Below are 13,090 nucleotides of genomic sequence, written 5' to 3'. Positions count from 1 at the left end.
TCCCAACTGTGTTGTTCTTCCTGTTGGGTCTTGCATGCAAAACATCAAAACAAAGGTGCAAGATTAAGGCAGTGTCCCCATTCCGACTACTTTCTTTGATTTGTGAAAGTTTTAATGCTTACAACACACATTTAAAGTAAATGCAACACGGAAGAAAGGACACAGAGTGCTGGAGTAACTCAGCGGGTCAGGCAGCATCTCCGAGAACATGGGTAGGTGACGTTTCACAGAGTGCTGGAGTAACTCAGTGAGTCAGGCAGCATCTCTGAGAACATGGGTAGGTGATGTTTCAGCTCGGGACCCTTCATTGAGATGTTGCCTGACCTGCTGAGCTACTTTGTGCCCTTTTGTATAGAGAAACATAGAAACATAGAAAATAGTTGCAAGAATAGGCCATTCGGCCCTTCGAGCCATTCAATATGATCATCGAAAATCAGTATCCCGTTCCGGCTTTTTCCCCATGTCCCTTGATTCCTTTAGCCCCAAGAGCCAAGTCTAACTCTCTCTTGAAAACATCCAGTGGATTGGCCTCCACTGCCTTCTGTGGCAGAGGATTCCACAAATTCACAACTCTCTGGGTGAAGGTTTTTCCTCATCTCAGTCCTAAATAGCTTACCCCTTATTCTTAAACTGTGATCCCTGGTTCTGGACTCCCCCAACATCGGCAACATTTTTCCTGCATCTACTCTGGCCAGTCCTTGAAGAATTTTATATGTTTCTATAAGATCCCTTCTCATCCTTCTAAATTCCAGCGAATACAAGACCAGTCGACCCATTCTTTCATCATATGTCAGTCCCGCCATCCCGGGAATTAACCTGGTAAACCTACTCTGCACTCCCTCAATAGTAATAATGTCCTTCCTCAAATTAGGAGACCAAAATTGCACACAATACTCCAGGTGTGGTCTCACCAGGGCCCTGTACAACTGCAGTAGGACCTCCTTGCTCCTAAACTCAAATCCTCTTGCAATGAAGACCAACATGCAATTAACTTTCTTCACTGCCTGTTGTACCTGCATGCTTACTTACCCAGATCTTGTTACACTTCCTTTCTCCAAATCTGACACCATTCAGATAATAATCTGCCTTCCTGTTCTTGCCAGCAAAGTGGATAATCTCACATGTATCCACATTATACTGCACCTGCAATGCTTCTGCCCACTCACACAACCTATCCAAGTCACCCTGCAGCCTCATAGCATCGTCCTCGTAGCTCACACTGCCACCCAGCTTTGTGTCATCCGCAAACTTAGAGATATTACATTTAATTCACTCGTCTAATCGTTAATATATATTGTAAACAACTGGGGTTCCAGCATCGAGCTTTGCGGCACCCCATTAGTCACTGCCTGCCATTCTGAAAAGGACCCAATTATTCCTACTCTTTGCTTCCTGTCTGCCAACCAGTTTTCTATCCATGTCAATACCCTACCCCCAATACCATATGCTCTACTAATCTTTTGTGTGGGTCCTAGTCAAAGGCTTTTTGAAAGTCCAGATACACCACATCCACTGGCTCTCACATATCCATTCTACTTGTTACATCCTCAAAAAATTCCAAAAGATTAGTCAAGCACGATTTCCCCTTCATATATCCATGCTGACTTTGACCGATCTTGTCACTGCTTTCCAAATACGCTGCTATAACATCTTTAATAATCGACTCCAGCATCTTCCCCACTACCGATGTAAGGCTAACTGGTCTATAATTCCACGTTTTCTCTCTCCCTCCTTTCTTAAAAAGTGGAGTTACATTGGCTACCCTCCAGTCCGCAGGAACTGATCCAGAGTCGAGAAAACATTGGAAAATGATCACCAATGCATCCACGATTTCTAGGGCCACCTCCTTGAGTACTCTGGGATGCAGACTATCTGGCCCTGAGGATTTATCTGCCTTCAGTCCCAACAGTTTACCTAACACCATTTTCTGATTAATATGGATTCCCTTCAGTTCCTCCCTCCCACTAGATCCTCGGTCCCTTAGCATTTCCAGGAGATTGTTTGTGCCTTCCTTAGTGAAGATAGAACCAAAGTACTCGTTTAACTGTTCTGCCATTTCCTTGTTTACCATTATAAATTCACCTGTCTCTGACTGTAAGGGACCTACATTCGTTTTCACTAATCTTTTCCTTTTTACATGCCTATAGAAACATTTAGTCAGTTTTTATATTTCCCGCTTTCTTTCATGCTCTTTTTTCTCCCTCTTAATTAACCTCTTTGTCCTCCTCTGTTGAATTCTAAATTTCTCCCAGTCCTCTGGTTTGCCGCTTCTTCTGGCCAATTTATATGCCTCTTCCTTGGCTTTTACACTATCCTTGACTTCCCTCGTCAGCCACGGTTGAACCGCCTTCCCAGTTTTATTTTTTCACCAGACAGGGATGAACAATTTCTGGAGTTCATCCATGCGGGCTTTAAATCTTCCTCATTGCATCTCCACTGTCAACCCTTTAAGTATAATTTGCCAGTCTATCCTAGCCAATTCCCGTCCCATACCTTCAAAGTCTCCTTTATTCAAGTTCAGGACCCTCGTCTCTGAATTAACCGTGTCACTCTCCATCCTAATGCACAATTCCACCATATTATCGTCACTGTTGCCCAAGGGGCCTTGCACAACAAGATCGCTAACTAATCCTTCCTCATTACACAATACCTTGTCCAGGATGGCCTGCCCTCTTGTCGGTTCCTCCACATATTGGTTTAAAAACCCATCCCGTATACATTCCAGGAAATCCTCCTCCTCAGCACTGCTACCAATTTGGTTCGCCCAATCTACATGTAGACGAAAGTCACCCATGATAACTGCTGTACCTTTGCTGCCCACATCCCTAATTTCCTGCTTGATGCTATCCCTAACCTCCCTACTGCTGCTTGGTGGTCTGTATACCACTCCAACAAGCGCTTTCTGCCCTTGGCTATTTCGCAGTTCTACCCAAACCCATTCTACAGCATCCAAGCTAATGTCTCTCCTTGCTACTGCATTCATCTGCTCTTTAACCAGCAATGCCACCCCACCTCCTTTTCCTTTCTGTCTATCCTTCCTGAATATCGAAAAACCCAACATGTTTAGCTCCCAGCCTTGGTCACCCTGAGCCACGTCTCCATAATTCCAACTATATCATATCCATTAACTACTAACTACTATTAACCATCATCTTCAGTTCCTTGTTGCTTCATGGAAGAACTCTGGTTTCTTTCTCCGGGGACCTTGAATGTAAAACCCGCAGTGTGCTGGCAACCCCCTGCCATATCAACCACTGGCACAAAGCACTTTCTGTGGCTACACGCTGTCATCTGCACCTTTTCCTGCAGTTGTTTGTTTTTCTATTTTTTTAGGCAAGTTTCTTGCTGAATCGGTCTTTGCCTCAATCACCCTGAATACACATACCTCTCCAGAGCAAATAAGGATAATTGAAACATTGAAACACATCACACCTACAGGTCTGAAGAAGGGTCTCAACCCGAAACGTCACCTATTCCTTCTCTCCAGAGATGCTGCCTATCCTGCTAAGTTACTCCAGCTTTTTGTGTCTATCTTCGGTTTAAACCAGCATCTGCAGTTCCTTCCTACGCACCTACAGAAACCATGTGATCAATCATCTTTGCTGACTTTTCCAATCAGTCACCTCCTTGGTACATGACCCCACAGATTTGTATTTTTCAAGTGTTTTTATACGTTCCTTTTGAAAGTTACGAAATAATCTGCTTCCACCACACAACCACAAACTGGCAGATACAACCTTTGGAAATACTGGCATTGTAGCTTCAATATTTGCTTTACTGTACCTGTGCACTGATAAACATCTCATCTCATGCACATTCCTCCTTCACAGATCTCAGCAAACTTCAGCCATATTTCACTGATCTTTGAAAACATTGCTATCGTTATCTGTATTAATTATATTTTCAATTTGATCCCAAGTAGCAACAGATGGTCAATCAAACTGCTGTAATGTCAAGACTGAGAATTGAATATAGATCAAGAGTTTCTAACATTATTTAGTGGTATCTATTGGATTCTCGTATTTTGACTGTGTAGATTATTTATAACCTATTATTATGGTAATCCAGTGGATGTTTCTAATGATTGTGATTAGATGTAAAACAGGCAGAATAAATCTTAAACAGATCCATGTCAGAGGCTTACAGACTTTGGCAGTCAGTTTTTGCGTTTTACTTACATTTGCTAACTGTATCTCTAACTGTAATATTTCTTCTGTCTTCTTTTTGACATTCTCTCCTCCAAGAAGACTTATTAATTTCTCCATCAGGTCTTTATATGCGATTAAAATCTGTGTAATGTAAAATATACATTGACAAGAAATGAGTTGAGTTTGTTTTTATCAAATCATAATATTTAGTTAATTTTATGGATTTTATGCTGCTTCCAAATAAGAAGATGGAATGACTGATGCATGCCAAAAGGGGAATTATTGAGATTTAAATTGATTTTCCTTCTCTGACACCTTTCCACCAATCAATAAAAAAACATTGGTTTGCTGCCACATCTGTAAATCGCTAATAGGAAAGCAGACACAAATTGAGGGAACTGGCCATGGTGTAAACAGACTGGTGCTGGAGAAGTCAAACTATTTCCTGATATTCTTTTTTTTTGTGAAAACACAGCAAAGAACCCAACATTTATTTGATGTAATTTTATTGTTTTACACAAAAATCCGTTACTTGAATCTATCAAATGCCAACAGCTGAAAAGGGAGACAGGAAAATGACGGATTCATATTATTTTCAGTGACGGAGCACAATAAATTGTCAATGTCAATTTTGATACCTGAGTTTGAAGGCAGATTGTTTTTTTTGAAACAGCAGATGAACAGTTCTTTTGACCGATGCTTGTAAATGTCTGAAGTGAAGTAAAACTGGACATTCTAAAATGACTCTTGATTTGCCAAGAAACCTCAGGAAATGACATTCAGGCAAGAGACCTGCAACAACATTGCTTTACAATAGATTACACTCTCCACTTCAGCTAGTGTCTCCACTAGTGAGGAAGCCTGGCTGGAGGTTTGGAACTCAAATTCACCCACAGGCAAATGGTGAACGAACCTTTTACCTTCAGCTGGAGATCAGGCAGAAGCTGATAAAAAGTATAAAGAGTCTATGTGATTTATTTCTGAAATTGCAGCTGACATTGGAAGATTGTCACCCATTGCACCTTTCATTATTTAAAAAACTTTAACCCAGTTAATCCAATTATGTGATACAACAAAAGCTAGATCATTCTGATCCATTGTCAGTTTCACACAATGAGATCATAAACTGGAGGGAAACTGTAAAGTACACAAAGCGTCCGAGATGTCTTCATTCTTTAGGGAATGGGGGGAGTTCCCCTCTTCCATCATAGTTGAGGCCCTCACATGTGTCTCCTCGGTACCCCGCTGCTCTCGCCCTCCCCCGAGTCACAACAGGGACAGAGTCCCCCTAGCCCTTACCTTTCACCCCATCAGCTGTCGCGTACAACCCATAATCCTCCGATATTTTCGTCACCTCCAACGGGATCCCACCACTAATCACAGGTTTGTGATGTGGGGACACATTCAGCAGAAGGACAGCTGAGATTGAGGAAGGCTTCCCAAGGGAAGGGAAGGATTGGAGACAAATATCAGCTTGCTTGGTGAAACCGACATCCTATCAATAAAACAGTGGTGGAGGAACACTAATGCAGACTGGCAGTTGCAATAAATGGCCTGTTTCTTTGCTGTCATTTCTAACATTCCAATTAATTCCAAGTTGTCTGTTACTCAAGCATGCTAGAGTATTATTTCCTGTGGGTTGAAATTTAAAAATACAACCGCTGGTTCATGGAAGCCTCCGTTTCCTGCAGATCAAGAGACTTAAATAAAAATTGGAAAAAAAACAAGAAATGCTGGAAATACTCGGAAGGTTGGGCAACATAAGTACAGAAACTCTGTTCAGCTTTTATGTCAATGACTTTTCATCAGGAAATGTTGGAGACCAATCATGTTTCAAGTTGCAGAGAACTAGGGGACTGACTGTGTACAGATGGGGAGCACAAAACTGACTGACCCTTGGCCCTGGGGCTGACTGAGGGAGGTGTGAAGACCTGTTAATGGCAGCAGACCTGTCGAAGGGAGGTGAGAATAGGAGATAAATGAGAATGCCCTCGTTAAGAGTGCATGTGTTCATGAATCCCTTTAAGAATCAGTCATATCTACAAGCAGCGTAGGTAAAGTCAGAGAGTTGTACAGCACGGAAACAGGCCCTTTGGCCCAACTTGCCCGTGCTGACCGAGATACCCCATCTATACTAGTCCTACCTGCCCACATTTGGCCTGTATCCCGCTAAACATTCCCTATCCATTTACAACATGAAAAAGATTAGAAGATGAATTTCCTCTCCAAGGAGCATGTGAGCATTGGGACAATCGCCACTTGTCCTTCCCGCAGTATGGAAACCTGTACGTTAGGCCAAAATTCAGTTTTCAAGAACGACTCCTCACATTCTATATCATAGAATGGACACTGAATCCTCCAGTTTCAGGTAACTCTTACCTCCTGTGTTCCCCCACTCTCTCCTTTTAGAGTAATAGAGTGATAGTGTGGAATCAGGCCCTTCGGCCCAACTTGCCCACCGGCCAATATGTCCCAGCTACACTAGTCACACCTGCCTGCGCTTGGTCCATATCCCTCCAAATCTGTCCTACCCATGCACCTGTCTAACTGTTTCTTACACGTTGGGATAGTCCCAGCCTCAACTACCTCATCTGGCAGCTTGTTCCACACACCCACCACCCTTTGTGTGAAAAAGTTACCCCTCAGATTCCTATTAAATCTTTTCCCTTTCACCTTGAACTTATGTCCTCTGGTCCTCAATTCCCCTACACTGGGCATGAGACTCTGTGCATCTACCTGATCTATTCCTCTCATGATTTTGTACTATAAGATCACCCCTCATCCTCCTGCGCTCCACGGAAGAAAGACCCAGCCTACGCAACCTCTCCCTATAGCTCACACCCTCTAGTTCTGGCAACATCCTCAGAAATCTTCTCTGAACCTTTCAAGCTTGACAACTTTTTCCAATAACATGGTGCCCAGAACTGAACACAATATTCTAAATGCAGTCTCACCAACGTCTTGTACAACTGCAACATGACCTCCCAACCTATACTCGATACCCTGACTGATGAAGGCCAATGTGCCAAAAGTCTTTTTAACCACCTTATCAACCTGCAACTCGACCTTCAAGGACCCATGCACCTGCATTTGCCACCTCCAGTCTTCCGGCACCTCTCCTGTATTTATGGACGACTTGTAAGTTTCAATCAGGGCTCTCGAATTTCCTCTCTAGTTTCCCACAATGTCCTCGGATATATCTGATCAGGCCCTGGAGATTTGTCTACCTTCATACATGATAGCACCTTCAGTAGTTCTTTGATGGTAACACTGACTGCTCTCAAGACACTTCCATCGACTGCCCTAATTTCCTCCATCCTACTGTCTTTCTGCTCGGTAAATACAGAGGAGAAATACTTCTCATTCTTGTTCTATTTCACATTCTTCCCACCCCAGCCCTCTGTCACCAATTTATTTTCCAACCGTTTCATCCACATGCAACAAACACTTAACCCACCAGATCCTCCCCACCTGGTCCCCTCTGCCATTTGTCTCTACTTTAATGGTTTCCATTGTCACCTTACTTCATCAGCAGATTCCCTACGGAGACTGTGTCCTTATTTATCCCCTCGAGACTCTATCTCCTTACTCCACCCTCCCCCTCCCTCACCTGGCTCCTTCTACCTATCCCTTACCCTTCCTTTGTTCACCCATCGCCTCGCCCCCTCCACCTCTCCTCTTTCTCGGCTATCTTCCCTCTCCACTCCCAGTCTTGAGGCAGTTTTTATCCCCTGCGGATGGAGCTTGACCTGCGAAGTTCCTCTGGCAGTTTGCTTTTTGCATTAGTTCTATACGCCCTTCTTCCCGAGACCAAGCACCAATCAGAAAGAGATTGCACCCTTCAATGTTGACCTACTAAAAGCATGGTCACCTTTCAACATCAGACCCTGGTTAACTGGAGCTGCAGAAAGCTTCAAGACAATCAAAGTAATTGCTGTGCAGTATGGGGGTCGGAACAAATCAATACCAGTCAAGGAATTGCTGGAATCTAAAAACAAGTTACTTTTGAGAAATCTTTTAATTTAGCAGCAAATTCATTAGAACCCAAGGACAAAGCAAGGAAGGATTATATGCTTCAGCCAGCTCTGAAATATTCAGATCCTTGCCCAGAAGCTGATGTAATCCTCCATTTGAAGAAGTAATTTACCTGTCTCTTGACAAATCCCCTTCGTCCACTGAATCAGGATGAATATGATTACCTCCTCAGCATATCAGTGGAGGATTTACATCAGCTGGTTCCATAAATCAGTGGTGAAGGTTAAACTAATAGCTTGCTTAGTTAATGACCACGTTCCATTGTACTTTTACACAAAGTACCTTGATATATCAAGTTATCTGTAGCCTGAATACTGGAAGAAATTGAGTCATATCAACCGTAATCATTTTTGTAATGGAATAGGTTTAAATTGCTTTTATAAAAAATGTGGAATATTTTGTGTCGCTTCTGAATCCTTTCCACTCACTCACTCACTATCATCTTTATGTATGAAATCATAGCTTGACACAATACTCATCTCTAGCTTTTCTAATGTTTTATAAAATGTCAGAGTCACTTCTTTAGATTTATATTTCGTGGAACCGCTTGGATAACAGGTTGTGATATTTTTCTTTGCAGCTGCTGTCATACATTTTACCGATATCTGTCAACTCTCATTTTTGACATTAAATGCCATTTGCATTCCAAGTGATGCAGGTTTCAGGATTGAACTCTGGAACACTGCTGATCAGTGCTGGCCAATTAGAATTACTACCTTTGGTTTACAATTATGAACTCAGTTTATGATTCAACTTGCAACATTCTCCTTTATTGTAAGAACTTTCATTTTAACCACATCTCGAATGGGATAAAGAACTGAATTTTCAGGAGGCAATTGATAGCTTTTCCTTTCACCAGTTCTTGTTCGTTATCTCCAGCTGTCTGCATTGTGTAACTGCCATGGATGTACGGCTGTAATGCGTTCATTTAATGTTAATCATCAATCCATCTTCAAGATTGTGGTGCATTGGATTTTGCCTTCATTGCTGGCTGACCACATTTAAATAATCAGAGAAAAGTAGGCCGAATGTTCATCCTTCTCCTCAAGGTCAGCATATCCTGAGAATGTGTTCAACCACCAGAAGGTCACAAAGCAATATTTTCCTGTATGCCATGCAGGGGAGGCTGTTGTGTCTATCTAGCTAAAGGAGAAGACCTTAAATGTGGCATCACAGGTGGATAGCGTGGTCAAGAAGGCTTTCAGCACATTGGCCTTCATCAATCAGAGCACTGAGTATAGATGTTGGGAGGTCAGGTTACAATTATATAAGACTTTGCCAAGGCCACATTAGAGTTTTGTGTTCAGTTTTGGTCACTATGTTATAGGAAATATGTTGTCAAGCTGGAAAGGGTGCAGGGAAGATTTACAAGAATGTTGCCAGGATATGAGGGCCTGAGCTATTGGGAGAGGTTGAGCAGGCTAGGACTTTATTCTTTGGAGCGCAGGAAGATGAGGGGTGATCTTAAAGAGGTGTATAAAATCATGAGAAGAATAGATGCAGTAAATGCACAGAGTCTTTTGTCCAGAGTAGTGGAATCGAGAACCAGAGGACTCAGGTATAAGATGAGGCGGGAAAGATTTAACAGGAACCTGAGGGGTAACTTTTTTCACACAAAGGATGCTATATGCAACGAGCTGCTGGAGGAGGTAGTTAAGGCAAGTACTATCATAATGTTTAAGATACATTTAGGCAGCTAATGGATAGGATAGGTTTAGAGGGTTATGGGCCAAGCACAGGCAGATGGAACTAGTGTAGGTAAGGCATGTTGGTTGGTGAGGGCAAGTTGGGTCAAAGAGCCTGTTTGCACTCTGTATGACTTTATTATCTGGGGCCCACACTGGCCCACTACTCCAACCCACACAGTGGTTGCAGCAGATAAACATAGAAAATAGGTGCAGGAGTAGGCCATTCGGCCCTTCAAGCCATTCAATATGATCACGGCTGATCATCCAAAATTAGTAACCCGTTCTGTCTTTTTCCCCATATCCCATGATTCCCTTAGCCCTCAGAGCTAAATTCAACTCCTATCCATTCATTACATGGGCTCTTTATCCAGATACACTGCTGAGGTAAAGAGTGATTCACTGAGCAGCAACACACAAAGAGTCATAGAGTGATACCGTGTGGAAACAGGCCCTTCGGCCCAACTCGCCCATACTGGCCAATATGTCCCAGCTACACTAGTCCCACCTGCCTGAGCTTGGTCCATATCACTCCAAACTTGTCCTATCCTGAAGTGCTGGAGTAAATCAGTGGGCCATAACCCCGAAGAAGGGTCCTGACCCAAAACATCGCCTATCCTTGTTCTCCAGAGATACTGCCTGACCCACTGAGTTATTCCAGCACTTTGTGTCTTTTTGTGTGAACCAGCACCTGTATCCCTGTATCTCCAAGAATGTAACATCTCTCATTTCACAGGTAATGGAAATATCTGAGACAAACTGGGCCCACCGTCGTTAAGCATGTTTGCAAATACAGGAAAACTGATACTTTACTAGTTCTTCAGCAGCCTGTTATGTATTGGACGAAAGTCTTGGACAAAGTGGCAGCCACAGGGCTTACACTTCTCTTGAGGTTCACAGACCTCTGTGATCTCAGACAAGTTATTAATAGCTGTGATATATTTATTGAGAAGTAGACAGCCTTATAAGGCTCACGTGTGTAGGTCTGAACAGGGAAAGGGAGCTGAATAATGTCCGTTTGGACCCATTTTTCAATGTGAACTCCATGAGAGACACGTGTTCCCAGCTTTGGAATTGAGATTACGGGGCTGCATCAAAGTGCACACAACCAGCTGGGAGTCCAACATGTGGCATGTTGCTACCTGATACTGTGGTGCAGAATGCCACGTTAACATTTCCATGGCATCCTTCCTTAAAGCTTCTTGTTTTGGTAAAAATATCCTTGTATGCTTTTGTTGAGGTCAGTCACATATGCTGATTGGAGTCAATATATGACTCTCGGGAAATCTGAAAAGGGATCATAAAACAGTGGTAGGTTGATTAAGTTGACAGGATGTTTCCAGTGTCAGCTTAACCTAGAGATGTGGGAGACTTTGCCCCAAAACAGCAAGAATGTACACAAACAACCTTTAGCCTGGGAATGATTAAGTGACACATGGGTACAGGAGCAGACACAAATGCAGGCAGAGCAGATGAAAGCAGCCGAGAACACTGCTAATGTTACTCTCAAGATGACATTTTCATGCGGCTGCTTCCTACATGGTTTCTGCAGCTTACCAAATCAGATATTCCTTGAAGATGCACAGGGGATATTAAATGAAGATTGATTTCACTCATAATATCTAAATTTAAACTCAGATCCCAACAGCGGCAGTGGAATGCTATAAACCTGTGTAGCATACTTTCCCAAATTAAGTTGGTTCTTTAAGATGTGCACTGCAGTATTCTGATTCATCCGTTCTCTGCAAAATTGAACCCTTTATCCTGTGCATATGTCCAAAGCCCAATTGAACCGGCACAGGCAGTTTTCTTCCAATTATTTTGTGATGCTAATTTTGCATTCAAAATTATTTAAGAGATTTAGGGTGACATTACCTTTTCACTTTCTTCATCCTCACCAAAATAAAGTGTACGCTCTGGCAGAGTGAGTCCATCTTGATCAATCTGTAAAATATGGCAAGAGATTAATTCCATTTTTAAAGTGATTGTGAACTGAAATGTTAATTATGGATTGTCTTCAGAAAGATACAAGCCCCAGTTAGTGGCTTTTGAAACAAATGGTGCAGCAGACTCGGGGCATTCACACTGAATATTGAAAATGACTGCAATGGTTTGGTTCATGTGTTCGGATTTATCTGTGATTTCTTTTCTGACTCTACAGTATTTGTTGCTGGATTGTCATAAACAGGGCTGCTGTGGAATGAATAAGGTTTTTAGTTTTTTTAGTTTAGAGATACAGTGCGGAAACAGGCCCTTCGGCCCACTGAGTCTGCGCCGACCAGCGATCACCCCGTGCACTAATATCATCCTACACACACTAGTTTACAACTTACCAAAGTCAATTAATCTACAAACCTGCACGTCTTTGGAGTGTGGGAGGAAACTGCAGATCTCGGAGAAAACCCACAGGTCAAGGGGAGAACGTACAAACACCGTACAGACATCACCCGTAGTCGGGATCAAACCCGGGTCTGCGGCACTGCATTTGCTGTAAGGCAGCAACTCTACCGCTGCGCCAGGTGTGTGTATGCTTGGATTTACAGTGTTACGGTAACACGACACAGGGCTGGGAATAAATGCACAATGACAGGGTGACAATGATCATACCTTTAGTCTTCAAGCTGCTGAAACTAAGAACTAGCATCTATCACCAACTATAAACCTTTCTGATGAAAATGTCATTGCTGCTCACTAGCTCAGAGTGGTGCAGGGATGTCCTGTTCATTGTGGGTCCCTCTGTCCAGTGATAACATTACACAGTACAAGTACAATCAGATAACAAGAACTAAATCATCTCAAGATTAAAGAAATATTTAAGTTTGGTCTTCAAGAGAATGTTCTCTTTTTTCTGCTTGCATTTTATTGTGTGTTAATCAAATGGAAATCAGTGGGTGCTTGCTTCTGACAGGTTAAAGATATATGAATCTGGTGCTTTACTGGTAAAACCTGGTCAATGACAAAGCACCTGCAATTAGACAAGTTCCACCTTCATCAGCAGCCCATTAGTTGCTCAATGGCTCTCAGCCCCCACCACTATCAGTCCACTGTGTGATGGAGTGTTTCACCAAAGTAAGTCGCTGAAACTTTGGGCTGAGTGTCTGGAGATTGTGATGTCCTGTCTGATAGGTAGCTGCTGCAGAGATGGCCAGTGAGCACTTTGCTTCCCTTCTCACCAACAATAACAGCAGGGCAGTGTGTGGGGTGATGAGATATTGTGGTTAA

General features: G+C 42.8%; 1 protein-coding gene across 1 annotated transcript in view; it reads right to left on the bottom strand.

Annotated features, from left to right (window-relative positions):
* The window catches only part of ecel1 (endothelin converting enzyme-like 1), a 92,571-nt gene that overhangs the window by 63,344 nt on the left and 16,137 nt on the right, over positions 1-13,090 (bottom strand). The window contains exons 2-3 of the mRNA XM_078410079.1: positions 11,744-11,812; positions 4,179-4,289 (exon numbers count right to left, since the gene is read on the bottom strand). Coding sequence (XP_078266205.1) covers positions 4,179-4,289; positions 11,744-11,812 — 180 coding nt within the window. The remainder of the gene's footprint in view (positions 1-4,178; positions 4,290-11,743; positions 11,813-13,090) is intronic.

The sequence above is a fragment of the Rhinoraja longicauda genome, chromosome 13 (assembly GCF_053455715.1).
Source record: "Rhinoraja longicauda isolate Sanriku21f chromosome 13, sRhiLon1.1, whole genome shotgun sequence".
Lineage (NCBI taxonomy): Eukaryota > Metazoa > Chordata > Chondrichthyes > Rajiformes > Arhynchobatidae > Rhinoraja > Rhinoraja longicauda.
The sequence above is the reverse complement of the archived record's forward strand: the minus strand, read 5'-3'. Positions and strand labels throughout refer to the sequence as shown.